The sequence below is a fragment of the Choloepus didactylus genome, chromosome 1 (assembly GCF_015220235.1).
Source record: "Choloepus didactylus isolate mChoDid1 chromosome 1, mChoDid1.pri, whole genome shotgun sequence".
NCBI classification, from domain to species: Eukaryota; Metazoa; Chordata; class Mammalia; order Pilosa; family Megalonychidae; genus Choloepus; species Choloepus didactylus.
The window spans coordinates 219,290,915-219,317,574 of NC_051307.1; the positions used below are offsets into that span (position 1 = coordinate 219,290,915).

The following is a 26,660-nucleotide window of genomic DNA, read 5'->3' on the forward strand; positions in this document are numbered from 1 at the left end:
GGAATGACTCCCTTCACCCCAGGTCCACATGACCGAGGTGGGAACTGGCTCAAACCCAGCTCTACCTCCTGGGGTGGGCCCATGCTATACTCCTTGCCAATGAGGAGTCACTCTATCACTAGCCTTTGTGACTGTCCAGAAATAGGCAGCTGCATCAAGGCAAGTCAGTGAACGTCAATGATGAAAGTTTTGCTATTACCAGCAAGCAAGATGGGTTATTAAATGGAGACTGCTGGTGGCCATCTTGACACAACTTGGCAAGACCTACCTGGGAATTAGCACGCACACAGGAAAGCAGAGCCAAAAGACAGAGAAAGTTGCTTAACATCCCTGACTGAGCCTCTGATTTCTTCCCTGAACTCAAGTTTACTCCTGGTCTGTTCAGATGCTGGATCCCCCAAATCCCCTTTCCTGCTTAAACCAATTTCAGTTAGTTTTACAGCTTGCATCCAGATGTCCCGATTAATTAAAAAAAACAAAACAAAACAAAAAAATTACAGGTTTGAAGGAAACAAAAGGTAAGTAAGCCAACATAGAGGAGAGGAACATTTTGACATCACTAATCAATAACAAAGTACATTTAAAACTCAGCAAGATCAAAAGATTGACCCTGCATTCTCTAGAAGTCAATATATATTCATTTTTTGCATACCTTTGGAAGGTATACTTTTCATACATAAGTGTATGTAAGAATCACCTGGAGAGCTTATTAAAATGAAGATTTCTGGCTCTCTATTTCAGAGATTAGGCTTGGGATAAGATTCCAAAAGCTTTTAAAGCATCCAGGTGATGGAGATTAAAAAAGTCCTAGTTTGAGTTGGGGCTTACTGCCTTCTGGGTTTGAACCTGCTGTGTTCCAGACTTTTAGAGGTTCTGCCTTGTGGCCAGTGGGCCAGTGTGGTGTTGCCTCAGGGTACAAACTCTTGTGTCCACCTGCCCTAGGCCAAATGAGCAGTGTCTGGTTGGAGCACTGGAGAGTGAGCACCAGCCTGAAGGAAGCAGGGTCCTCAATACCAGACAAGTTGTGTCCTGGAAAACAGTGGACTCAGGGCTGCCAGATTTCTGACTTTTTTCAAAAGAAGGTGGAAATCTGAATATTTATATAACATTTCCCAATTTTTCTATCATACTTCTTTTTAAATATAACACAGACTGGCACAAGCAAACAATGAAAGGTAGTGATGACAAGCACTGACTCTGGGGTCAGACTGTCCGAGTTCAAATGTCGGCCCAACCATTTCCTAACTTGACAACTTACTTAACCTCTACATGCCTTAATTTCCTCAACTGTAAAATAAGGGTAATAACAGTATCTACCACATAGGGTTTTTTTTTTTTTTTTTTTTTTTTTTTTAGTAAATACTTTATTGAATATATATACATAAATAAGCATGTATATTCAAATACTTCATGTGGTTTTATAAAAATATATATACATATATATACACACATGTACACAAACAAATGGAAAATTCAGAGGTAGAGATAAAAAGATTTGAAAACTACATATGAATCATTTTTAGCTATATCAGAGCTGCTTAAATACACCTTGTAAAAATCTTTTATAACTCAGTGCAGAATGCTAAATTCAGAAACCTTGCAGTATAAAGTTTTCAGTCTAGTTCTTAGAAAATTAAATTTCCCTGCATCGGATCAAGGAAATACAAACTTGTTTCCCTACCACAAATACAGATTTCTTCAAAGCTTATATTCAAACTTGTTACCACCATCTCTTCATTAACCACTCTGACTTGAAAACACGTCTCACAATCTCCTTTGTAATAAAATCTGTAGCTATTATGACAAAGAAAGTTACCGACTCAAGTACTGCACATTCATAAGTTCTTTCTAAATTATACCTTTTCAATAGCTCATGGATTTTTTTTTTTTTTTTTTTTTTCCTCATCAATAATTTTTATTTTGGATATGTGTTGTAATGATAATAATTTGGATATTTTGGGTTAAATTAAATATTATTAAAATTAATTTCACCTGTTTCTTTTTTTTTTTTTTTTTTTAATCATCATTTTATTGAGATTTATTCACATACCACGCAGTCATACAAAACAAATTGTACTTTCGATTGTTTACAGTACCATTACATAGTTGTACATTCATCACCTAAATCAATCCCTGACACCTTCATTAGCATACACACAAAAATAACAAGAATAATAATTAGAGTGAAAAAGAGCAATTGAAGTAAAAAAGAACACTAGGTACCTTTGTCTGTTTGTTTGCTTCCCCTACTTTTCTACACATCCATCCATAAACTAGACAAAGTGGAGTTTGGTCCTTATGGCATTCCCAATCCCACTGTCACCCCTCATAAGCTACATTTTTATACAACTGTCTTCGAGATTCATGGGTTCTGGGTTGTAGTTTTTTTTTTTTTTTTTTTTTTTTTTTAATCATCATTTTATTGAGATATATTCACATACCACGCAGTCATACAAAACAAATTGTACTTTCGATTGTTTACAGTACCATTACATAGTTGTACATTCATCACCTAAATCAATCCCTGACACCTTCATTAGCACACACACAAAAATAACAAGAATAATAATTAGAGTGAAAAAGAGCAATTGAAGTAAAAAAGAACACTGGGTACCTTTGTCTGTTTGTTTCCTTCCCCTACTTTTCTACACATCCATCCCTAAACTAGACAAAGTGGTGTTTGGTCCTTATGGCTTTCCCAATCCCATTGTCACCCCTCATAAGCTACATTTTTATACAACTGTCTTCGAGATTCATGGGTTCTGGGTTGTAGTTTGATAGTTTCAGGTATCCACCACCAGCTACCCCAATTCTTTAGAACCTAAAAAGGGTTGTCTAAAGTGTGCATAAGAGTGCCCACCAGAGTGACCTCTCGGCTCCTTTTGGAATCTCTCTGCCACTGAAGCTTATTTCATTTCCTTTCACATCCCCCTTTTGGTCAAGAAGATGTTCTCCATCCCACGATGCCGGGTCTACATTCCTCCCCGGGAGTCATATTCCACGTTGCCAGGGAGATTCACTTCCCTGGGTGTCTGATCCCACGTAGGGGGGAGGGCAGTGATTTCACCTTTCAAGTTGGCTTAGCCAGAGAGAGAGGGCCACATCTGAGCAACAAAGAGGCATTCAGGAGGAGACTCTTAGGCACAAATACAGGGAGGCCTAGCCTCTCCTTTGCAGCAACCGTCTTCCCAAGGGTAAAACTTATGGTAGAGGGCTCAACCCATCAAACCACCAGTCCCCTATGTCTGTGGTCATGTTAGCAACCATGGAGGTGGGGTAGGCGAATACCCCTGCATTCTCCACAGGCTCCTCAAGGGGGCACTACATCTTTTTTTTTTTTTTAACTTGTTTGTCTTTTTTCTTTTTTTTAACTTTCCCTTCTTTTTTCAAATCAACTGTATGAAAAAAAAAGTTAAAAAGAAAACAAACATACAATAAAAGAACATTTCAAAGAGACCATAGCAAGGGAGTAAGAAAAAGACAACTAACCTAAGATAACTGCTTAACTTCCAACATGTTCCTACTTTACTCCAAGAAAGTTACATAATATAGCAACATTTCAGTGAACTTGTTCCTACTACATCCATCAGAAATTAACAGACCATAGTCATTTCTGGGCATCCCCAGAACGTTAAATAGCTTATCTGTTCTTCTTGGATTATTGTTCCCCCTTCCTTAATTGCTCTCTACTGCTAGTTCCCCTACATTCTACATTATAAACCATTTGTTTTACATTTTTCAAAGTTCACATTAGTGGTAGCATATAATATTTCTCTTTTTGTGCCTGGCTTATTTCGCTCAGCATTATGTCTTCAAGGTTCATCCATGTTGTCATATGTTTCACCAGATCGTTCCTTCTTACTGCCGCGTAGTATTCCATCGTGTGTATATACCACATTTTATTTATCCACTCATCTGTTGAAGGACATTTGGGTTGTTTCCATCTCTTGGCAATTGTGAATAATGCTGCTATGAACATTGGCGTGCAGATATCTGTTCGTGTCACTGCTTTCCGATCTTCCGGGTATATACCGAGGAGTGCAATCGCTGGATCGAATGGTAGCTCTATATCTAGTTTTCTAAGGAACTGCCAGACTGACTTCCAGAGTGGCTGAACCATTATACAGTCCCACCAACAATGAATAAGAGTTCCAATTTCTCCACATCCCCTCCAGCATTTGTAGTTTCCTGTTTGTTTAATGGCAGCCATTCTAACCGGTGTTAGATGGTATCTCATTGTGGTCTTAATTTGCATCTCTCTAATAGCTAGTGAAGCTGAACATTTTTTCATGTGTTTCTTGGCCATTTGTATTTCCTCTTCAGAGAACTGTCTTTTCATATCTTTTGCCCATTTTATAATTGGGCTGTCTGTACTATTGTCATTGAGTTGTAGGATTTCTTTGTATATGCAAGATATCAGTCTTTTGTCAGATACATGGTTTCCAAAAATTTTTTCCCATTGAGTTGGCTGCCTCTTTACCTTTTTGAGAAATTCCTTTGAGGTGCAGAAACTTCTAAGCTTGAGGAGTTCCCATTTATCTATTTTCTCTTTTGTTGCTTGTGCTTTGGGTGTAAAGTCTAGGAAGTGGCCTCCTAATACAAGGTCTTGAAGATGTTTTCCTACATTATCTTCTAGGAGTTTTATGGTACTTTCTTTTATATTGAGATCTTTGGTCCATTTTGAGTTAATTTTTGTGTAGGGGGTGAGGTAGGGGTCCTCTTTCATTCTTTTGGATATGGATATCCAACTCTCCCAGCCCCATTTGTTGAAAAGACCATTATGGCTCAGTTCGGTGACTTTGGGGGCCTTATCAAAGATCAGTCGGCCATAGATCTGAGGGTCTATCTCGGAATTCTCAATTCGATTCCATTGATCTATATGTCTATCTTTGTGCCAGTACCATGCTGTTTTGGCAACTGTGGCTTTATAATAAGCTTCAAAGTCAGGGAGTGTAAGTCCTCCCACTTCGTTTTTCTTTTTTAGAGTGTCTTTAGCAATTCGAGGCATCTTCCCTTTCCAAATAAATTTGATAACTAGCTTTTCCAAGTCTGCAAAGTAGGTTGTTGGAATTTTGATTGGGATTGCATTGAATCTGTAGATGAGTTTGGGTAGAATTGACATCTTAATGACATTTAGCCTTCCTATCCATGAACATGGAATATTTTTCCATCTTTTAAGGTCCCCTTCTATTTCTTTTAGTAGAGTTATGTAGTTTTCTTTGTATAGGTCTTTTACATCTTTGGTTAAGTTTATTCCTAGGTACTTGATTTTTTTAGTTGCTATTGAAAATGGTATCTTTTTCTTGAGTGTCTCTTCAGTTTGTTCATTTCTAGCATATAGAAACATTACTGACTTATGTGCATTAATCTTGTATCCCGCTACTTTGCTAAATTTGTTTATTAGCTCTAGTAGGTGTATCGTTGATTTCTCAGGGTTTTCTAGATATAAGATCATATCATCTGCAAACAATGACAGTTTTACTTCTTCTTTTCCAATTTGGATGCCTTTTATTTCTTTGTCTTGCCGGATTGCCCTGGCTAGCACTTCCAGCACAATGTTGAATAACAGTGGTGACAGCGGGCATCCTTGTCTTGTTCCTGATCTTAGAGGGAAGGCTTTCAGTCTCTCACCATTGAGTACTATGCTGGCTGTGGGTTTTTCATATATGCTCTTTATCATGTTGAGGAAGTTTCCTTCAATTCCTACCTTTTGAAGTGTTTTTATCAAAAAGGGATGTTGGATTTTGTCAAATGCTTTTTCAGCATCTATTGAGATGATCAATTGATTTTTCCCTTTCGAGTTTTTAATGTGTTGTAATACATTGATTGTTTTTCTTATGTTGAACCATCCTTGCATGCCTGGAATGAACCCCACTTGGTCATGGTGTATGATTTTTTTAATGTGTCTTTGGATTCGATTTGCAAGTATTTTGTTGAGGATTTTTGCATCTATATTCATTAGGGAGATTGGCCGGTAGTTTTCCTTTTTTGTAGCATCTTTGCCTGGTTTTGGTATTAGATTGATGTTAGCTTCATAAAATGAGTTAGGTAGTGTTCCATTTTTTTCAATGTTTTGAAAGAGTTTGAGTAAGATTGGTGTCAGTTCTTTCTGGAAAGTTTGGTAGAATTCCCCTGTGAAGCCATCTGGCCCTGGGCATTTATTTGTGGGAAGATTTTTGATGACTGATTGGATCTCTTTGCTTGTGATGGGTTGGTTGAGGTCTTCTATTTCTTCTCTGGTCAGTCTAGGTTGTTCATATGTTTCCAGGAAATTGTCCATTTCTTCTACATTATCCAGTTTGTTGCCATACAGTTGTTCATAATATCCTCTTATAATTTTTTTAATTTCTTCAGGATCTGCAGTTATGTCCCCTTTTTCATTCATTATTTTGTTTATATGGGTCTTCTCTCTTTTTGATTTTGTCAGTCTAGCTAGGGGCTTGTCAATCTTGTTGATCTTCTCAAAGAACCAACTTTTGGTGATATTTATCCTTTCTATTGTTTTTTTGTTCTCTATGTCATTTATTTCTGCTTTAATCCTTGTTATTTCTTTTCTTGTACTTGGTTTAGGATTGGTTTGCTGTTCATTTTCTAGCTTCTTCAGTTGATCCATTAGTTCTTTGATTTTGGCTCTTTCTTCCTTTTTAATATATGCGTTTAGTGCTATAAATTTCCCCCTTAGTACTGCTTTTGCTGCATCCCATAGGTTTTGGTATGTTGTGTTCTCATTTTCATTCGTCTCTATATATTTAGCAATTTCTCTTGCTATTTCTTCTTTAACCCACTGATTGTTTAGGAGTGTGTTGTTTAACCTCCAGGTATTTGTGAATTTTCTAAGTCTCTGATGGTTATTGACTTCTAATTGTATTCCATTGTGGTCAGAGAATGTGCTTTGAATGATTTCAATCTTTTTAAATTTATTGAGGCTTGTTTTATGTCCCAGCATATGATCTATTCTGGAGAAAGTTCCGTGAGCACTAGAAAAGTATGTGTATCCTGGTGATTTGGGATGTAATGTCCTGTAGATGTCTGTTAAATCTAATTCATTTATCAGATTGTTTAGGTTTTCAATTTCCTTATTGGTCTTCTGTCTGGTTGATCTATCTATAGGAGAGAGTGATGTGTTGAAGTCTCCCACAATTATTGTGGAAACATCAATTGCTTCCTTTAGTTTTGCCAATGTTTCTCTCATGTATTTTGTGGCACCTTGATTGGGTGCATAGACATTTACGATTGTTATTTCTTCTTGCTGAATTGCCCCTTTTATTAGTATGTAGTGGCCTTCTTTGTCTCTCAAAACATCCCTGCATTTGAAGTCTATTTTATCTGAGATTAATATTGCTACACCTGCTTTCTTTTGGCTGTAGCTTGCATGAAGTATTTTTTTCCATCCTTTCACTTTCAGTTTCTTTGTGTCCCTGTGTCTAAGATGAGTCTCTTGTATGCAACATATTGATGGTTCATTTTTTTTGATCCATTCTGCGAATCTATATCTTTTAATTGGGGAGTTTAATCCATTTACATTCAACGTTAAAACCGTGAAGGCATTTCTTGAATCGGCCATCTTATCCTTTGGATTATGTTTGCCATATTTTTCCCTATCTCTATTAATATCCTTTATTGTACCCATACCGAATCTCTTTAGTACTGAACCTTTCTCCAAGTCTCTCTGTCCTGTCTTTCTTTCTCTGTCTGTAGAGCTCCCTTTAGTATCTCCAGTAGGGCAGGTCTCTTGTTAGCAAATTCTCTCAGCATTTCTTTGTCTGTGAAAAATTTAAGCTCTCCCTCAAATTTGAAGGAGAGCTTTGCTGGATAAAGTATTCTTGGCTGGAAATTCCTCTCACTCAGAATTTTAAATATATCGTGCCACTGCCTTCTCGCCTCCATGGTGGCTGCTGAGTAGTCACTACTTAGTCTTATGCTGTTTCCTTTGTATGTGGTGAATTGCTTTTCTCTTGCTGCTTTCAGAACTTGCTCCTTCTCTTCTATGTTTGACAGTGTGATCAGTATATGTCTCGGAGTGGGTTTTTTTGGATTTATTCTATTTGGAGTTCGCTGAGCATTTATGATTTGTGTATTTATGTTGTTTAGAAGATTTGGGAAGTTTTCCCCAACAATTTCTTTGAATACTCTTCCTAGACCTTTACCCTTTTCTTCCCCTTCTGGGACACCAATGAGTCTTATATTCGGACGTTTCATATTATCTATCATATCCCTGAGGTCCATTTCGAGTTTTTCAATTTTTTTCCCCATTCTTTCTTTATTTTTTTTTTTTTTTTAAATCATCATTTTATTGAGATATATTCACATACCACGCAGTCATACAAAACAAATTGTACTTTCGATTGTTTACAGTACCATTACATAGTTGTACATTCATCACCTAAATCAATCCCTGACACCTTCATTAGCACACACACAAAAATAACAAGAATAATAATTAGAGTGAAAAAGAGCAATTGAAGTAAAAAAGAACACTGGGTACCTTTGTCTGTCTGTTTCCCTCCCCTACTTTTCTACACATCCATCCATAAACTAGACAAAGTGGTGTTTGGTCCTTATGGCTTTCCCAATCCCATTGTCACCCCTCATAAGCTACATTTTTATACAACTGTCTTCGAGATTCATGGGTTCTGGGTTGTAGTTTGATAGTTTCAGGTATCCACCACCAGCTACCCCAATTCTTTAGAACCTAAAAAGGGTTGTCTAAAGTGTGCATAAGAGTGCCCACCAGAGTGACCTCTCGGCTCCTTTTGGAATCTCTCTGCCACTGAAGCTTATTTCATTTCCTTTCACATCCCCCTTTTGGTCAAGAAGATGTTCTCCGTCCCACGGTGCCAGGTCTACATTCCTCCCTGGGAGTCATATTCCACGTTGCCAGGGAGATTCACTTCCCTGGGTGTCTGATCCCACGTAGGGGGGAGGGCAGTGATTTCACCTTTCAAGTTGGCTTAGCCAGAGAGAGAGGGCCACATCTGAGCAACAAAGAGGCATTCAGGAGGAGACTCTTAGGCACAAATACAGGGAGGCCTAGCCTCTCCTTTGCAGCAACCGTCTTCCCAAGGGTAAAACTTATGGTAGAGGGCTCAACCCATCAAACCACCAGTCCCCTATGTCTGTGGTCATGTTAGCAACCATGGAGGTGGGGTAGGCGAATACCCCTGCATTCTCCACAGGCTCCTCAAGGGGGCACTACATCTTTTTTTTTTTTTTTTAACTTGTTTGTCTTTTTTCTTTTTTTTAACTTTCCCTTCTTTTTTCAAATCAACTGTATGAAAAAAAAAGTTAAAAAGAAAACAAACATACAATAAAAGAACATTTCAAAGAGACCATAGCAAGGGAGTAAGAAAAAGACAACTAACCTAAGATAACTGCTTAACTTCCAACATGTTCCTACTTTACCCCAAGAAAGTTACATAATATAGCAACATTTCAGTGAACTTGTTCCTACTACATCCATCAGAAATTAACAGACCATAGTCATTTCTGGGCATCCCCAGAACGTTAAATAGCTTATCTGTTCTTCTTGGATTATTGTTCCCCCTTCCTTAATTGCTCTCTACTGCTAGTTCCCCTACATTCTACATTATAAACCATTTGTTTTACATTTTTCAAAGTTCACATTAGTGGTAGCATATAATATTTCTCTTTTTGTGCCTGGCTTATTTCGCTCAGCATTATGTCTTCAAGGTTCATCCATGTTGTCATATGTTTCACCAGATCGTTCCTTCTTACTGCCGCGTAGTATTCCATCGTGTGTATATACCACATTTTATTTATCCACTCATCTGTTGAAGGACATTTGGGTTGTTTCCATCTCTTGGCAATTGTGAATAATGCTGCTATGAACATTGGCGTGCAGATATCTGTTCGTGTCACTGCTTTCCGATCTTCCGGGTATATACCGAGGAGTGCAATCGCTGGATCGAATGGTAGCTCTATATCTAGTTTTCTAAGGAACTGCCAGACTGACTTCCAGAGTGGCTGAACCATTATACAGTCCCACCAACAATGAATAAGAGTTCCAATTTCTCCACATCCCCTCCAGCATTTGTAGTTTCCTGTTTGTTTAATGGCAGCCATTCTAACCGGTGTTAGATGGTATCTCATTGTGGTCTTAATTTGCATCTCTCTAATAGCTAGTGAAGCTGAACATTTTTTCATGTGTTTCTTGGTCATTTGTATTTCCTCTTCAGAGAACTGTCTTTTCATATCTTTTGCCCATTTTATAATTGGGCTGTCTGTACTATTGTCATTGAGTTGTAGGATTTCTTTGTATATGCAAGATATCAGTCTTTTGTCAGATACATGGTTTCCAAAAATTTTTTCCCATTGAGTTGGCTGCCTCTTTACCTTTTTGAGAAATTCCTTTGAGGTGCAGAAACTTCTAAGCTTGAGGAGTTCCCATTTATCTATTTTCTCTTTTGTTGCTTGTGCTTTGGGTGTAAAGTCTAGGAAGTGGCCTCCTAATACAAGGTCTTGAAGATGTTTTCCTACATTATCTTCTAGGAGTTTTATGGTACTTTCTTTTATATTGAGATCTTTGGTCCATTTTGAGTTAATTTTTGTGTAGGGGGTGAGGTAGGGGTCCTCTTTCATTCTTTTGGATATGGATATCCAACTCTCCCAGCCCCATTTGTTGAAAAGACCATTATGGCTCAGTTCGGTGACTTTGGGGGCCTTATCAAAGATCAGTCGGCCATAGATCTGAGGGTCTATCTCTGAATTCTCAATTCGATTCCATTGATCTATATGTCTATCTTTGTGCCAGTACCATGCTGTCTTGGCAACTGTGGCTTTATAATAAGCTTCAAAGTCAGGGAGTGTAAGTCCTCCCACTTCGTTTTTCTTTTTTAGAGTGTCTTTAGCAATTCGAGGCATCTTCCCTTTCCAAATAAATTTGATAACTAGCTTTTCCAAGTCTGCAAAGTAGGTTGTTGGAATTTTGATTGGGATTGCATTGAATCTGTAGATGAGTTTGGGTAGAATTGACATCTTAATGACATTTAGCCTTCCTATCCATGAACATGGAATATTTTTCCATCTTTTAAGGTCCCCTTCTATTTCTTTTAGTAGAGTTATGTAGTTTTCTTTGTATAGGTCTTTTACATCTTTGGTTAAGTTTATTCCTAGGTACTTGATTTTTTTAGTTGCTATTGAAAATGGTATCTTTTTCTTGAGCGTCTCTTCAGTTTGTTCATTTCTAGCATATAGAAACATTACTGACTTATGTGCATTAATCTTGTATCCCGCTACTTTGCTAAATTTGTTTATTAGCTCTAGTAGGTGTATCGTTGATTTCTCAGGGTTTTCTAGATATAAGATCATATCATCTGCAAACAATGACAGTTTTACTTCTTCTTTTCCAATTTGGATGCCTTTTATTTCTTTGTCTTGCCGGATTGCCCTGGCTAGCACTTCCAGCACAATGTTGAATAACAGTGGTGACAGCGGGCATCCTTGTCTTGTTCCTGATCTTAGAGGGAAGGCTTTCAGTCTCTCACCATTGAGTACTATGCTGGCTGTGGGTTTTTCATATATGCTCTTTATCATGTTGAGGAAGTTTCCTTCAATTCCTACCTTTTGAAGTGTTTTTATCAAAAAGGGATGTTGGATTTTGTCAAATGCTTTTTCAGCATCTATTGAGATGATCAATTGATTTTTCCCTTTCGAGTTTTTAATGTGTTGTAATACATTGATTGTTTTTCTTATGTTGAACCATCCTTGCATGCCTGGAATGAACCCCACTTGGTCATGGTGTATGATTTTTTTAATGTGTCTTTGGATTCGATTTGCAAGTATTTTGTTGAGGATTTTTGCATCTATATTCATTAGGGAGATTGGCCGGTAGTTTTCCTTTTTTGTAGCATCTTTGCCTGGTTTTGGTATTAGATTGATGTTAGCTTCATAAAATGAGTTAGGTAGTGTTCCATTTTTTTCAATGTTTTGAAAGAGTTTGAGTAAGATTGGTGTCAGTTCTTTCTGGAAAGTTTGGTAGAATTCCCCTGTGAAGCCATCTGGCCCTGGGCATTTATTTGTGGGAAGATTTTTGATGACTGATTGGATCTCTTTGCTTGTGATGGGTTGGTTGAGGTCTTCTATTTCTTCTCTGGTCAGTCTAGGTTGTTCATATGTTTCCAGGAAATTGTCCATTTCTTCTACATTATCCAGTTTGTTGCCATACAGTTGTTCATAATATCCTCTTATAATTTTTTTAATTTCTTCAGGATCTGCAGTTATGTCACCTTTTTCATTCATTATTTTGTTTATATGGGTCTTCTCTCTTTTTGATTTTGTCAGTCTAGCTAGGGGCTTGTCAATCTTGTTGATCTTCTCAAAGAACCAACTTTTGGTGATATTTATCCTTTCTATTGTTTTTTTGTTCTCTATGTCATTTATTTCTGCTTTAATCCTTGTTATTTCTTTTCTTCTACTTGGTTTAGGATTGGTTTGCTGTTCATTTTCTAGCTTCTTCAGTTGATCCATTAGTTCTTTGATTTTGGCTCTTTCTTCCTTTTTAATATATGCGTTTAGTGCTATAAATTTCCCCCTTAGCACTGCTTTTGCTGCATCCCATAGGTTTTGGTATGTTGTGTTCTCATTTTCATTCGTCTCTATATATTTAGCAATTTCTCTTGCTATTTCTTCTTTAACCCACTGATTGTTTAGGAGTGTGTTGTTTAACCTCCAGGTATTTGTGAATTTTCTAAGTCTCTGATGGTTATTGACTTCTAATTGTATTCCATTGTGGTCAGAGAATGTGCTTTGAATGATTTCAATCTTTTTAAATTTATTGAGGCTTGTTTTATGTCCCAGCATATGATCTATTCTGGAGAAAGTTCCGTGAGCACTAGAAAAGTATGTGTATCCTGGTGATTTGGGATGTAATGTCCTGTAGATGTCTGTTAAATCTAATTCATTTATCAGATTGTTTAGGTTTTCAATTTCCTTATTGGTCTTCTGTCTGGTTGATCTATCTATAGGAGAGAGTGATGTGTTGAAGTCTCCCACAATTATTGTGGAAACATCAATTGCTTCCTTTAGTTTTGCCAATGTTTCTCTCATGTATTTTGTGGCACCTTGATTGGGTGCATAGACATTTACGATTGTTATTTCTTCTTGCTGAATTGCCCCTTTTATTAGTATGTAGTGGCCTTCTTTGTCTCTCAAAACATCCCTGCATTTGAAGTCTATTTTATCTGAGATTAATATTGCTACACCTGCTTTCTTTTGGCTGTAGCTTGCATGAAATATTTTTTTCCATCCTTTCACTTTCAATTTCTTTGTGTCCCTGTGTCTAAGATGAGTCTCTTGTATGCAACATATTGATGGTTCATTTTTTTCGATCCATTCTGTGAATCTATATCTTTTAATTGGGGAGTTTAATCCATTTACATTCAACGTTAAAACCGTGAAGGCATTTCTTGAATCGGCCATCTTATCCTTTGGATTATGTTTGCCATATTTTTCCCTATCTCTATTAATATCCTTTATTGTACCCATACCGAATCTCTTTAGTACTGAACCTTTCTCCAAGTCTCTCTGTCCTGTCTTTGTTTCTCTGTCTGTAGGGCTCCCTTTAGTATCTCCAGTAGGGCAGGTCTCTTGTTAGCAAATTCTCTCAGCATTTCTTTGTCTGTGAAAAATTTAAGCTCTCCCTCAAATTTGAAGGAGAGCTTTGCTGGATAAAGTATTCTTGGCTGGAAATTCCTCTCTCTCAGAATTTTAAATATATCGTGCCATTGCCTTCTCGCCTCCATGGTGGCTGCTGAGTAGTCACTACTTAGTCTTATGCTGTTTCCTTTGTATGTGGTGAATTGCTTTTCTCTTGCTGCTTTCAGAACTTGCTCCTTCTCTTCTATGTTTGACAGTGTGATCAGTATATGTCTCGGAGTGGGTTTTTTTGGATTTATTCTATTTGGAGTTCGCTGAGCATTTATGATTTGTGTATTTATGTTGTTTAGAAGATTTGGGAAGTTTTCCCCAACAATTTCTTTGAATACTCTTCCTAGACCTTTACCCTTTTCTTCCCCTTCTGGGACACCAATGAGTCTTATATTCGGACGCTTCATATTATCTATCATATCCCTGAGGTCCATTTCGAGTTTTTCAATTTTTTTCCCCATTCTTTCTTTTATGCTTTCATTTTCCATTCTGTCATCTTCCAGGTCAGTGATTCGTTGTTCAACTTCCTCTAGTCTTGTACTATGAGTGTCCAGAATCTTTTTAATTTGGTCAACAGTTTCTTTAATTTCCATAAGTTCATCCATTTTTTTATTTAGTCTTGCAATGTCTTCTTTATGCTCTTCTAGGGTCTTCTTGATTTCCTTCATATCCCGTACTATGGTCTCATTGTTCATCTTTAGTTCTTTGAGTAGCTGCTCTAGGTGTGTCTCTTCTGGTCTTTTGATTTGGGTGCTTGGGCTTGGGTTATCCATATCGTCTGGTTTTTTCATATGCTTTATAATTTTCTGTTGTTTTTGGCCTTGTGGCATTTGCTGTCCTTGATAGGGTTCTTTTAGGGTTTGTAGACCAGTTGAAGTCCTTATCTCTAATTTATCAGATCTACAGCTTCGTGGAGTACACTTTCTCTAACTAACCAGCAGGTGGCGTCCACGAGCCACCTGTTCTCCACAAGCCAGATCTCCCCTGCTTAGCCTTTTTGGTGAGTGGGGGAGTGAGTCTTGTGGGGCCCAATTGGTGTACCAAGCTTGCGTGTGTAGTTGGTGTTGCCTGCCCTGTATGTGGGGCGTGTTTCTGGGCAGTCGGGGAGGGGGGGTGGCCCTAACAATCAAATCTCCCTGATGATCCTAGAGTTTTAAAGCTACTGCAATAGTCTAATCCTTCAGTTCAGTCCTGCCACAGTTTGTCTCTGCCACTGACCCACAAGTCTTTGGTATTGGCGTATGGCTGCTGAGACTTGCAAGTGGGCCCCTCTTCCAGGCTGTGCACCCCGGGCCCTCTGTTGAGGGATGACTGTGCTATGTCACAGGTGAGTGCCGTCCCCCCAGGGCAGTTCTGGGCTGCTGGGCTGTGTTGGGAGGCTCCCAGTCTGCTCAAATGATGGCTGAATGGGGCTCTGTTAATTCACACTGCTCCCCCTTCCCAGCTCTGGGACATTCAGCTGAGGTTGCAGGGAAGGCTAATGTCCACGCCCAGTTTTGTGGTGTGTGCCTGTTATTTGAAGCACTTCCGTCACACTGGGTTGTCTGGGGCAGCTCTGGGCTATGGGGCTGGCGATGGGCAGGAGTGTTTCCTGTCCACCAGGATGGTGGCTGTGAGCGAACACCCCCCTTTTCTTGGGAAGTTGTGTTGTTTAGTGAATTTTCTCAGCCACTGGATTATTGCCTTTTGTCTCAGAGCTCTCTTAGTTCTGCTCTTGACTTGACGTGCCCAAATTTCAATTCTTTGAAGCTTTCTGTATTGAGCTTCTTAGAGTAATTGTTTTAGAAAAAGCAAAAAGGATTTAAAAAAAAAAAAAAAAAAAAAACAAAAAACGGCCCTCCTCAGAGATCTAATGGGTTATTGAAATGCTAATAGACAAAGCAACCAGGGCCATTAAGGAAAGGTGCACAGGGCAGAGAGATCAGCCTTGCTTCGGGATTTGCATATGCGCCTCAAGGCCTGATCTCCGCCCTTCCCCTTTCTGTGTTCACCAGAACTCCAAAAATCCTCTGCTTTTATTTTGGAGTTTTTCGTGTTGTTTTTTTTCTATGCCTGTCTCCTCTCTGCTGGGCTGGCTGCTCTCAGAGTCTCTGGTGTCTGGTCTCAGTCTATCTATGGTTGGAGTTTGAATCAGTAGAATGAGTTTCCGATAAGAGCAGCCACTGCAATTCTCCCTTCTCCTTCCCGGAGCTGACAGCCCCTCCTCCCCTGGGACTGAGCCTGGCAGGGAAGGGCGCGGGTCCCCTGGCCGCAAAAACTTACAGATTTCGCTGATCTCAGCAGTTCCACGTTTTCATGAGTGTTGTATGAAGTATGCCCAAAGATAGATTGCTCTGTAGTGTCCAGTCCACGCAGTTCCTGGCTTTTTACCTACTTTCCTGGAGGAGTAACTAAAACATACAGCTCACCAGTCTGCCATCTTGCCCCGCCCACCACATAGGGTTTTGGGGAGGATTAAATTAGGTAATTTATATAAAGCAGTCATAAGTGTTCAGCACACAATAAGCACTATTTAAGTGTTAGTCATCAACATGATCCTCATCAAAATTATTATGATTGTTGATTGTATATTATTGATTATAAATAAGCAGAAAAGTATAGGCTCTGACATCAGACCACAGACTGAGTCATAGTTTTGCCTCTTTTTAACTATGTGACTTGAAGGGACTTCACCTTTCTGAACACTGGCAGGACATTTTTCCTCATCTGGAAAATGAGCACAATAAGCACATCATGGGAACTGAAGGAGACGGTACATGCAAAGTGCTTGGAAAAGTTTCTGGTACCCAGTCTGTGCTCAATGAGTGCTTGGTACCTACACCTGCTATTGGAATACAAACGTCCAAAGTCACTGATCATCTTTTACATGACCCTTAGGGCCAGCAAAGTGTCAAGACAATAGCAGATAGCCAATAACCTTATTTCTTAATTTTAATTAATCAATTTTAATAGAAACTACATTAATAGGAAAAGGGTAATGTCAATGGGTGGGCCATTACATATGAAATGAGAAATGACTACAGTTTAACATTAGGCATGTACAATTCATGATTGGAAAAAAAAATGTGCTGTCAGTGTTCAGAAAATTCAACTACATGGAAGGCATATTAGTTCTATGGGAAGGTTTCCAAGTAGTTTTAATTTCCTGGGGGAAAATAAAAAATCCCTCCAGCAAATGGAACTTATTTTAAATTATACAAATATTTGTTTTTATTTTAAGTGCCTTCAGTGTCCTCTTTCCAGTTCAACAGAATTTTAATCAATCCCATTCTCTGAAAGAAAACAGAAAGTCTGAAAATGAGAGATTGGAGCAGACAAGGGCAGACTCAAGAATTCACAGCCCCAATCATGGCTTTGACTCTGACATATGCTCTTGATTTTAATAAATCTTCTGTTTATTTAATTAATAAGTACTGCTGCTCCCCTATTATTAAAGGGTGCCCATGAATCCAAACAGGATAGGTAGCTTGGTATATTGGAAAGCAGACTGGAAGGGGAGACAGAAAGCCTGGTTTTGCCATTGTCTGTGATGTAACATGCATTGTGCCCTTTTAACTTCCCCGTTGCTCAGTGTTCTCATCTGAAAAATGGGAAAGCTAATACCTGGCTTGCTTATCTTTCAAGATTACTAGGAAGTTTACTGGATGCATGTGAAAATGGTTTGTAAAACATAAATGAACACGAACACATTTTTATTCAGAGTAAATCAGAACCTTCAAAGCATTTACACACACACACACATACACACAAACACACACACACAGACTTGGAGACTTGATGGTGACCTTGAAAACTTAAGCTCCAATCAGAAAACATTTCTGGAGATAATTTCAACTTATAAAAATGTGTTTAGATTATGTGCATCCTTCACTGGTGCACAACAAAATTCTTTGAGGCTTCATAGAGCCGGAACTTGATTTACAACACAAATATCACAGTGTACGAGCATATAGTTTCTGGAGTCTGACTTTGTGGGTTGAAATCACAGCTTTGACATTCAGTGGCTTTGTGATATCATATATTTCTAGTATATGCATAGAAGAACTTAGCAAAGTACCTGCCACATAGTAAGCCCCGAGAGACATTAGCTCCATAATAATTATCATCAGTTGACATTCTAAAGCAATGCTAATTTATCATTGCCTGCCACTGCAAGGAATCATCAGCAACCAATGTTCAACAATGAGGGGAGAGAGGATGCTGTTTGAAAAAAAGTCTAGAAACACATTTAAATAATATTTTGACATTTCTTAGAGGAGGTTAATGGATGAACCAGCTGCTTTTAAGTTTGGTGACTTGCAATATATTTTCCAAGTAGTGTATAATGAGCAAAATGTTTTTGCAAAATATTTTCTTATTTGTTTGTTTAAATAACTGTGTGCTTTAAGTGTTCTCTCTCAAGGGTTGCTTTTAGGTCCCAATCTGAGCCTAAAATTTGTCACAATTTGGCCACAGGAGACTGTCCTACTGTCTTGTGTTCAACAGTCATTGCTCAGCTTCTGCTTCGAGCATTGGTTGCAGGAAAGAGTGTGGGCATCTCCCCAGGAGGCTCTGGCCATTAGGCTCCCCCCCTTTTTTTTGTCAGCTGACATTCCCAATGTAATCATGTTATTTAAGCACCCTGTGCCTTCTTCAAAAGACCCTAGCACAAGAGAGTTAAGAAAGTACTAACTACATGTCATTAAAAATATTCTAGTAAATATCATTTTCAATGGCTCCATAGTATTTCTACAGTTGGTATGTGCATGCCTATATATAGATGGCCAACCCTGAGCCAAGATCTCATTATGCTACTTTCACTCTATACTTGAGGTGAATGGTAGGCAGATTGCTCCTTAAAATGGTTCAGAGTGCAAAATGCTTTGACAAAGACAGTATCATACACATATCACAGACTGGATGGGACTGATTATTTGAAAGAATTAGTATAAGTTAGTGTATGGTGGATTGCCAGCTATCATGAATGTAGCTTTGCAAGGGAGGGGACATTTATTCAGCCTACTCCTTACACACTGAGAATGTCCTATCCCATGTACATCTCAAGGGCAGTTCCCTCAGTGTATCCTATTGGCCTTCTTGGTTTTTAGATAGGAACCTGAAGGAGACCAGCAGGAGCCACATGCCTTTATTTGGTGGAGATACTGAAGATCACACTGATTTTAGCAGTGATGACCCAGGCCCAGAAAGTGTTTCCTGGAGGCCAAAAATTTTAAATAGGGATTTTATGGGGTCAGATTTTATAAGGCACAGCTGCTAGAGATGGAGATTTGTAGCCATTACCAACAGGAAGTATATCAAGCCCTACCTCTACTTTGTTCTTTCTTTCTACCAAGAAATTTACTTTAAAAATAGGGGACAAATAAAGGCACATGTGCTTCTTGGGGACAGTATGGTCTGTTTGGAAGAGCTGTCTCACTGCATGTTACCCCCGAGGCCTTCTGTTTCTGTGCCCTCATCAGTTTTGGGTTTTATAATGAACATCATGAATTGCTATTCTTATTATTTGAAACATCAAGATTAAAATATTACCTGTTTTTAAAAGAAATACTAATATTGTTTCCTAATCTGCTTTAATTTGGGTGAGGACTACTTACTATAAATGGATGAACTATTCCTAAATGGATGAAATCAGCTCATTTCAATAAACACACAAGGAAAATATGGTAAATTTCATTTAAATATTGCAACTATAGATCAGCCACTGGTCTAACCCATTAAGAAAATGAAAATTTTCATGGAATCAAATTTTCAGAGTTAGAAAGGGGAACTTAGAAATAATCTAATCCCAACCAGTCATTTTATAGGTGAGTGAGGTTAGATATTAAGTCCATAATAAGGCAGCTGACAAGAGCCAACCCAGGATAACAAATCAGGTTTCTTCCTTCTTTACCCAATGCTTCTTGCAGAAGGGTTGGGATACTGTTACAACAATAAAGCCATCAAAAACTTTTTTATTATCAACTTGAAGAATGTTAGGTTCTGAGATTAATGAGTGAGAAAATCTCAGAGAAGCCCAAGTTGGTTGTAGTCAGCATCCAACCAACACAAGCTTTTCCCCAAATGCTCTATTCAATTTTATAGGAAACGTGGAAAAATACAGATTCCCCCCTTTATTGGGGCCCAGGCTAATCAAGGAATGGCTTTAGTGTGGTGATATGAGAGAAGACCACTATGATGGAGAAAGTGTCCATCTGGTGAAAATGGAGAAATTGTACATAGCTGTAATACTGGAATAGTAAAGGAAATATGCAAGTATGGGACAACTAGAAGAAACAGGACGCTCTTCTAAGTCATCACATTATAGATTGCAGTTAATCATCTCATATGCAGTTGTTACATTCTGAGTACATAAAGTCAAACGTTCCTATAGAGAAAATTTTTCTTGATTGGTGTTGATTCACTGCACTAACCCAGGAACACACATCACGGCTCCTGTGAATGTACCCCCAGCAGCTGTACAACACCCAACTGGTGTGGTCTTACCTAAGAGCCTTGTTCTCGAAGATCCCTTCATAAAATACAGCATACTTGAGTTAGGGGGCTAGATAGCCCTTAAAGTACATATAATATGTAATACTTTTGGTAATAAATGCTATCCAATATAGAATGCATATACAAGATCTAATCTTAAGAGTATTTATTATTTTTCCATCTTTTCTCCATTTAGGGCATATAGTAAAATTTGCATAAGTTAACTGGACATATGATATATTTCTACTGTACCTCCATTTACAAAGGTATGAGATGAAAGGATCCTGCTAACCCTATCCATATAGCATCAACTGATATCAAGCTGTTAAATCTTCATACCTCTCTTTATAACAAATCAACCACAATTATGGAGATATTTCAGGGTTAAACAAAACAAAATGAATAAAATGCAAATAACTTTATATAAGTATATCATTTTGAAAAGAAAGAAACGACGATGATTACTCTTGACCTCCTTCTGTGGACATGTCTCCTCACTAGGCTCCATTAAGATATTTGGGTGAAGTTAAAATACTCTTATGAAGAAGCATGAAAAATAGACCAGGGAAAGGACCACCTTTTCCAGGTCTGTTAAGGGGGACACATGGTCTGGCCTTTACCTGTAAAGCTACTGTTCATTTCAGGAACGTCATCGTCCTCCTCATTCTCCGCATGGACTATGCCAGCATTTTGCATATCATTGTAGGACTTGGTTCGCTTCGGGGTTGACTGCTTGGAGCCAGACTGAAGGCTTTGCAAGGCATCCGTCGTGATCACTTTCCCACTGACTGGCTGGCTAGGAGGTTTGGGTGTCCCATAATAGTTTCCTAGGTGATGGAGAGACACATTTGCATGTTTCAAAAAGAATACTTTTTTTTTTTTTACCCCAAGTCTTCACAACCAAATCTCTCAGCACATTAAAAAAAAAAAAAATGTAAACTGGAAAACCAGAAAAAACTGTATTTCATTTCTGGAGTGCATTAGAAAAGAGGTTTCCTATCCAGCTAGACAGTGAATTAAGAGGAAGAGGGGAAAGCTGCATTGTTTTGTTAAAGAAGCCTACTAGAGCTAAAAACAAAAGCAGCAGTCTGAACAGCAAAACTACATCCTCATTACATTTGAATTTCAATCGGTCACCTTTTTACATATATGCACTAGCATAATGCTGAATCCAATTTAGAGGGAGTCACACAGAAAATAAAAAATTCATTACTGCCAGCACACTTGCAGCCTAAAAAGTTGAGGTCACCTTCCCTTAATAAGGGGACTCTTCAAGAGGGAACCAGGGCAGTATTTAAAAAGGAGGACAGTGAACACCACGTGGCACCTTTTTAACTGAATGGCAGGCTTGACTCCCAGGGTCATGTGGGGTAGGACCAAACCCTTGCCAAATTTTAACAGAAAACTCTATGTCAATGGTGGCACTCCTTATGGGTCACTATTATAGGAATCTTTTGCTTTCAACTACTTTTTCCCAAAGACTGGGTGGGGTCCCACTGGAGGTTCTGGGTCCCACTCTGGTACATGGATTTTTGCATTTTAATTTTTTGTTGTAATACAGTCACATATTTTTCATTGCACTAGAAAACCCTAACTAGCAAATTATGATAGCAATATAAGGTTTCTTTTTAAAAACTAAGTTAAAGAGCAGCACTGATTTTTTTCTTAATTGAGATTGTTCACATGCCATACAATTATCCAAAGATCCAAAGTGTACAATCAATTGCCCATGGTACCATCAAACAGCTGTGAATCCATCACAATTAATTTCTTTTTCAATTCTTAGAACATTTTCATTACTCCAGAAAAGAAATAAAGACAAAAAAAAGGAAACTCAAATCCTCCCATACCCCTAAACATCCCCCCTCCATTATTGATTCATAGTATTGGTATAGTACATTTGTTACTGTTGATGAAAGAATATTAAAATACTACTAACTGTATTATATAGTTTGCAATAGGTATATATTTTTTCCTATATGCCCCTCTATTATTAACTTCTATTTATAGTGTCATACATTTGTTCTAGTTCATGAGAGAGATTTCTAATATTTGTACAGTTAATCATGGACATTGTATACAAGATTCACTGTTTTATACATTCCCATCTTTTAACCTCCTTAACCTCCAACTTTCCTTCTGGTGACATATGTGACTCTGAGCTTACCCTTTCCACCACATTCACAGACCATTTAGCACTGTTATTCTCACAATGTGGTACCATCACTTCTGTCCATTTCCATACGTTTAAGTTCACCCTAGTTGAACATTCTGCTCATAATAAGCAACAGCTCCCCTTCTTTAGCCTCATTCTATATCCTGGTAACTTACATTTCATATCTATGAGTTTACATATTACAATTAGTTCATAAGTGAGACCCTGCAATATTTGTCCTTATGTGTCTGTCTGATTTCACTCAATATAGTGCCCTCAAGGTTTCTTCATCAATCCATTTTTTTTAAGACGGTTTTGTTCACACACCATACATTCCGTCCTAAGTAAACAATCATCGGTTCCCTGTATAGTCATGTATTTATGTATTCACCACCATCACCACTATCTATATCTACATCTCCATTTCTTCCACAAAGGAAGAGGAAGAGTCAAAGAAGATAGACAAAAGAAAAAGAAAAAAGAAAGATACAACATTACCAATGCCAAGAGTCCCATTCCTCTCCTCTATGACCTACTCCCATCCCCCGCCCATATGAATTTAGCTCTGGTATATTGCCTTTGGTACATTAAAGGAAGCATAATACAATGTTTCCATAAACTGTAGTCTCTAGTTTGCATTGATTGAATTTTCTCCCCAATCCCACCCGATTTTTAACACCTTGCAATGTTGACATTCATTTGCTCTACCTCATGTAAAAACATATTTGTACCTTTTATCACAATCGTTGAGCACCCTAGGTTTCACTGAGTTATACAGTCCCAGTCTTTATCTTTCCTCTTCCCTTCTGGTGTCCCACATGCTCCTAACCTTCCTCTTTCAACCATACTCACAGTCATCTTTGTTCAGTGTACTTACATTGTTGTGCTACCTTAACCCAAAATTGTGTTCTAAACAGCTCACTCCTGTCTTTTTCTATCTGTCTGTAGTGCTCCCTTTAGTATTTCCTGTAGAGCAGTTATCTTGTTTACAAACTCTCTCATTGTCTATTTGTCAGAGACTATTTTAAGCTCTCCCTAATATTTGAAGGACAGTTTTGCCGGATATAGGATTCTTGGTTGGTGGTTTTTCTCTTTCAGTATCTTAAGTATATCACCCCACTTCCTTCTTGCTTCCATGGTTTCTATTGAGAAATCCACATATAGTTTTATCAAGCTTCCTTTGTATGTGATGGATCGCTTTTCTCTTGCTGCTTTCAGGTTTCTCTCTTTATCTTTGATGTTTGATAATCTGATTATTAAATGTCTTGGTGTAGGCCTATTCAGATCAATTGTTTGGGGTATGCTGTGCTTCATGGATCTATAATTTTATGTCTTCCATAAGACATGGGAAATTTTTGTTGATTATCTCCTCTATTATTGCTTCTACCCCTTTTCCCTTCTCTTCTCCTTCTGGGACACCAATGATACATACATTCCTGTGTTTCATGTTATCATTCAATTCCTGGAGACATTGCTCATATTTTTCTATTCTTTTCTTTATCTGTTCTTTTGTGTATAGTCTTTCAGGTGTCTTGTTCTCCAGCTCCTGAGTGTTTTCTTCTGCCTCTTGAGATCTGTTGTTATATGTTTCCATTGTGTCCTTCATCTCTTGTGTTGTGCCTTTCATTTCCATAGATTCTGCCAGTTATTTTTTCAAACGTTCGATTTCTTCCTTATGTACGCCCAGTGTTTTAATTATACACTTCTTATCTTTTGCCATATCTTCCCTAAACTTTTTGAATTGATTTATTATTTGCTGTTTAAATTCCTGTATCTCACTTAAAGTGTACATTTGTTCCTCTGACTGGGCCATAACTTTGTTTTTCTTGTAGGTTATAGTTTTCAGTTGTCTAGGCATCTGGTTTCCTTGGTTACCCCAATCAGGTTTTCCCAGAACAGAATGGGCTCAGGTCTCAGAAGGAGGCAATAGTATCAAGTCTTAGAAGATTGATACACCCTGTGAGGTCTCAAGCCACTGTGATTTTCTGCTCAGCAGGTGGCGCCTGTCAGCCTGTTACTCTAGACTGGTATAAGGAGGTATGGCCTATGGCTGTTTTACCCCAGGCTCTGGGGTATGGTTCTGAATGGAAGGTGGGTAATAGAGCTTGGCACCACCTCTTTCCTCTTAGGGAAGATACACCCCCTAGGGAGACATCATTTGCATTTGAATAGTCTCTCTGACTCTGCTATCTCCACCCTTGTCTGGGTCAGAGCGCTGGGAACTGACAATGGCTGAGGCTTTCTCCACTGAGCCAAAAAAGGGACAGAAAGCCCCGCCTCAGGGCCAGTCTGCGGCCACCCTCAGTTTCACCTGTCGGCCAGAGACAGCACCTGGTCCTCTGGGCTCCCCCTCCTTCCCAGAGAGGTCTTTTGGCTCTCCAAGGTCAGTCGTCACCAAAAGCCTCTGTCTCCTTGTTGGGGATTCACAGCTTGTACTGAGCAGTCAACATTTGTTAATTAAAACCTGTTGGAGCTGGGCTGAAGTATATTTGCTTGTTCACAGAGTGCTGCTCTCTAGCAACCCAAGGCTTTGCAGTTCAGGTTGCCATGGGGGAGGGGCTCTTGGCATGGGTCTGCAGTTTTTACTTACAGATTTTATGCTGTGATCTCGGGCATTCCTCCCAATCCAGGTTGGCGTATGATGTGTGTGGACAGTCACATTTTTCCCCCAGCAGTTATTCCAGATTATTCCAGGAACTAGTATTGTTCCTGGTTGTTTATTAGTTGTTCCAGGGGGACTAACTAGCTTCCATTCCTCTCTATGCCATCATCTTCTTGCAACACTGATTTTTAATTTAAATGTTTAAAAAGGAGGCTTTTTATCAGTAAGAAGTTAATCAATTGAAAAAATGTTAGCGATGATAGTGCAACAGTTTCTTTTTGAAAACTTAAGTTAAAAAGTAAGTAAAGAAAACACTAAGTGAATAATAGACATTTTGTTCAGATATGGACAAAATCATGAAGGTGATTCATGAATGACCAAAGTTTGAAAACCACACTTTATAATCAGTAACAGTCAGTGACTACATGATAAAAAACATCATCAGGCTTTCTCCACTGAGATTCACTCACCATTTTGTGTGAACCAGTCACCATTTTGTGTCTTTGTGTTTAGAGAAAGGCCAGAAACATAAGAAATTATACTGAATCCTTCAATAAACCCTAAGCAATGTTTCTAAATCTATGATTACTAAAGCAGAATTTTAAAATTATAATAAACCCTGTATATACTGTTTCTTCCCAAGGATCCCACCCCCTTGATAATAATACATTATTGGTCTGTATCAAACCCATATAGGTGGTGAATTATTTGCTTTCATTCAGCTTTAGCTTTACAATTAAATTTTTTTTAAAAGAGAATAGGCCTTTATACTATTCCCTTAAAACATTTTAAAATTAATTGCCAAATTTATGAATATATACAGTTACTTTCTTTGACATTCCTTTAATGGTCTATGTCACCAGGGAAACTCGCAACACATAAATTAAAAAACAACAGATTAAAGGGTTTGAATTTGAAAGCTATCAGGTAGAAATCTGATATGCCCATTCTAATGGCTTACACTCAACTCTATCATTGCAGTTCATCAAGAAAGAGCAAGAAAGCATTAGCACACACGACAAGATTCATCGTGCATCTCTACAGAGGCTGCATCAAAAGATGTGCCATGCTTCACTGAAGTTGTAACTAGACAAAAGTGTTGACTTTTTATTAAGTGAAGATTATCTGTGACATATGAGAATATAAAATGGTTAACTATTTAAAAACAATCTCTACAGTGAACACAAAAATATAGACAAAGCTCCACTGAATTTAATTTTAGTTTCTTCCAATCACTATTATCTCAAAACATTATGTATGTTATAGTGATCAAATTAAAGCCAATAAAATTGTTCTACTGAAAGTTGCGGCTAAAAGGATGGGACCCTTTACTTATAAAGTTAGCTTTATAATTTTATAATCATATTACTCATTTTCAGTGCTATTAAACTAGAGTCACATTCATAGAACTATTGTTATTTTAAAATGAATTAAAACTTAAGACAGTCTCAGTTTATGACAGAAATGAATACCCAGAAAATAAAAGTTATACCTAATTTGACAAATACGTGTAGATTTCCTAGTAGGGGTCTGCTGAGGATGGAATTATATACCCCATAAAAGACATGTTCAAATCTTAACCCCAAGTTCCTGTGGAGATGAACCCATTTGTAAATAGGACCTTTGAAGATATTATTAAAGATGTGGCCAAACTGAATCAGGATGGGTCTTAATCCTCATGACTGGAGGTCTTATAAGGAGAAGAAATTTGGATATAATCAGTCAGAGAAAGGCACAGGCAGAAGTTGGAAGGAGAGAGCAGAAGCC

At 38.1% G+C, this 26,660-nt stretch overlaps 1 protein-coding gene across 11 annotated transcripts in view; it reads right to left on the bottom strand.

The window, feature by feature from the left end:
• Positions 1–26,660, bottom strand: part of MAGI1 (membrane associated guanylate kinase, WW and PDZ domain containing 1) — a 712,862-nt gene that overhangs the window by 105,677 nt on the left and 580,525 nt on the right. For all 11 annotated transcript variants that reach the window (XM_037799909.1, XM_037799906.1, XM_037799902.1 and 8 more), the window contains exon 4: positions 20,757–20,963. In XM_037799909.1, coding sequence (XP_037655837.1) covers positions 20,757–20,963 — 207 coding nt within the window. The remainder of the gene's footprint in view (positions 1–20,756; positions 20,964–26,660) is intronic.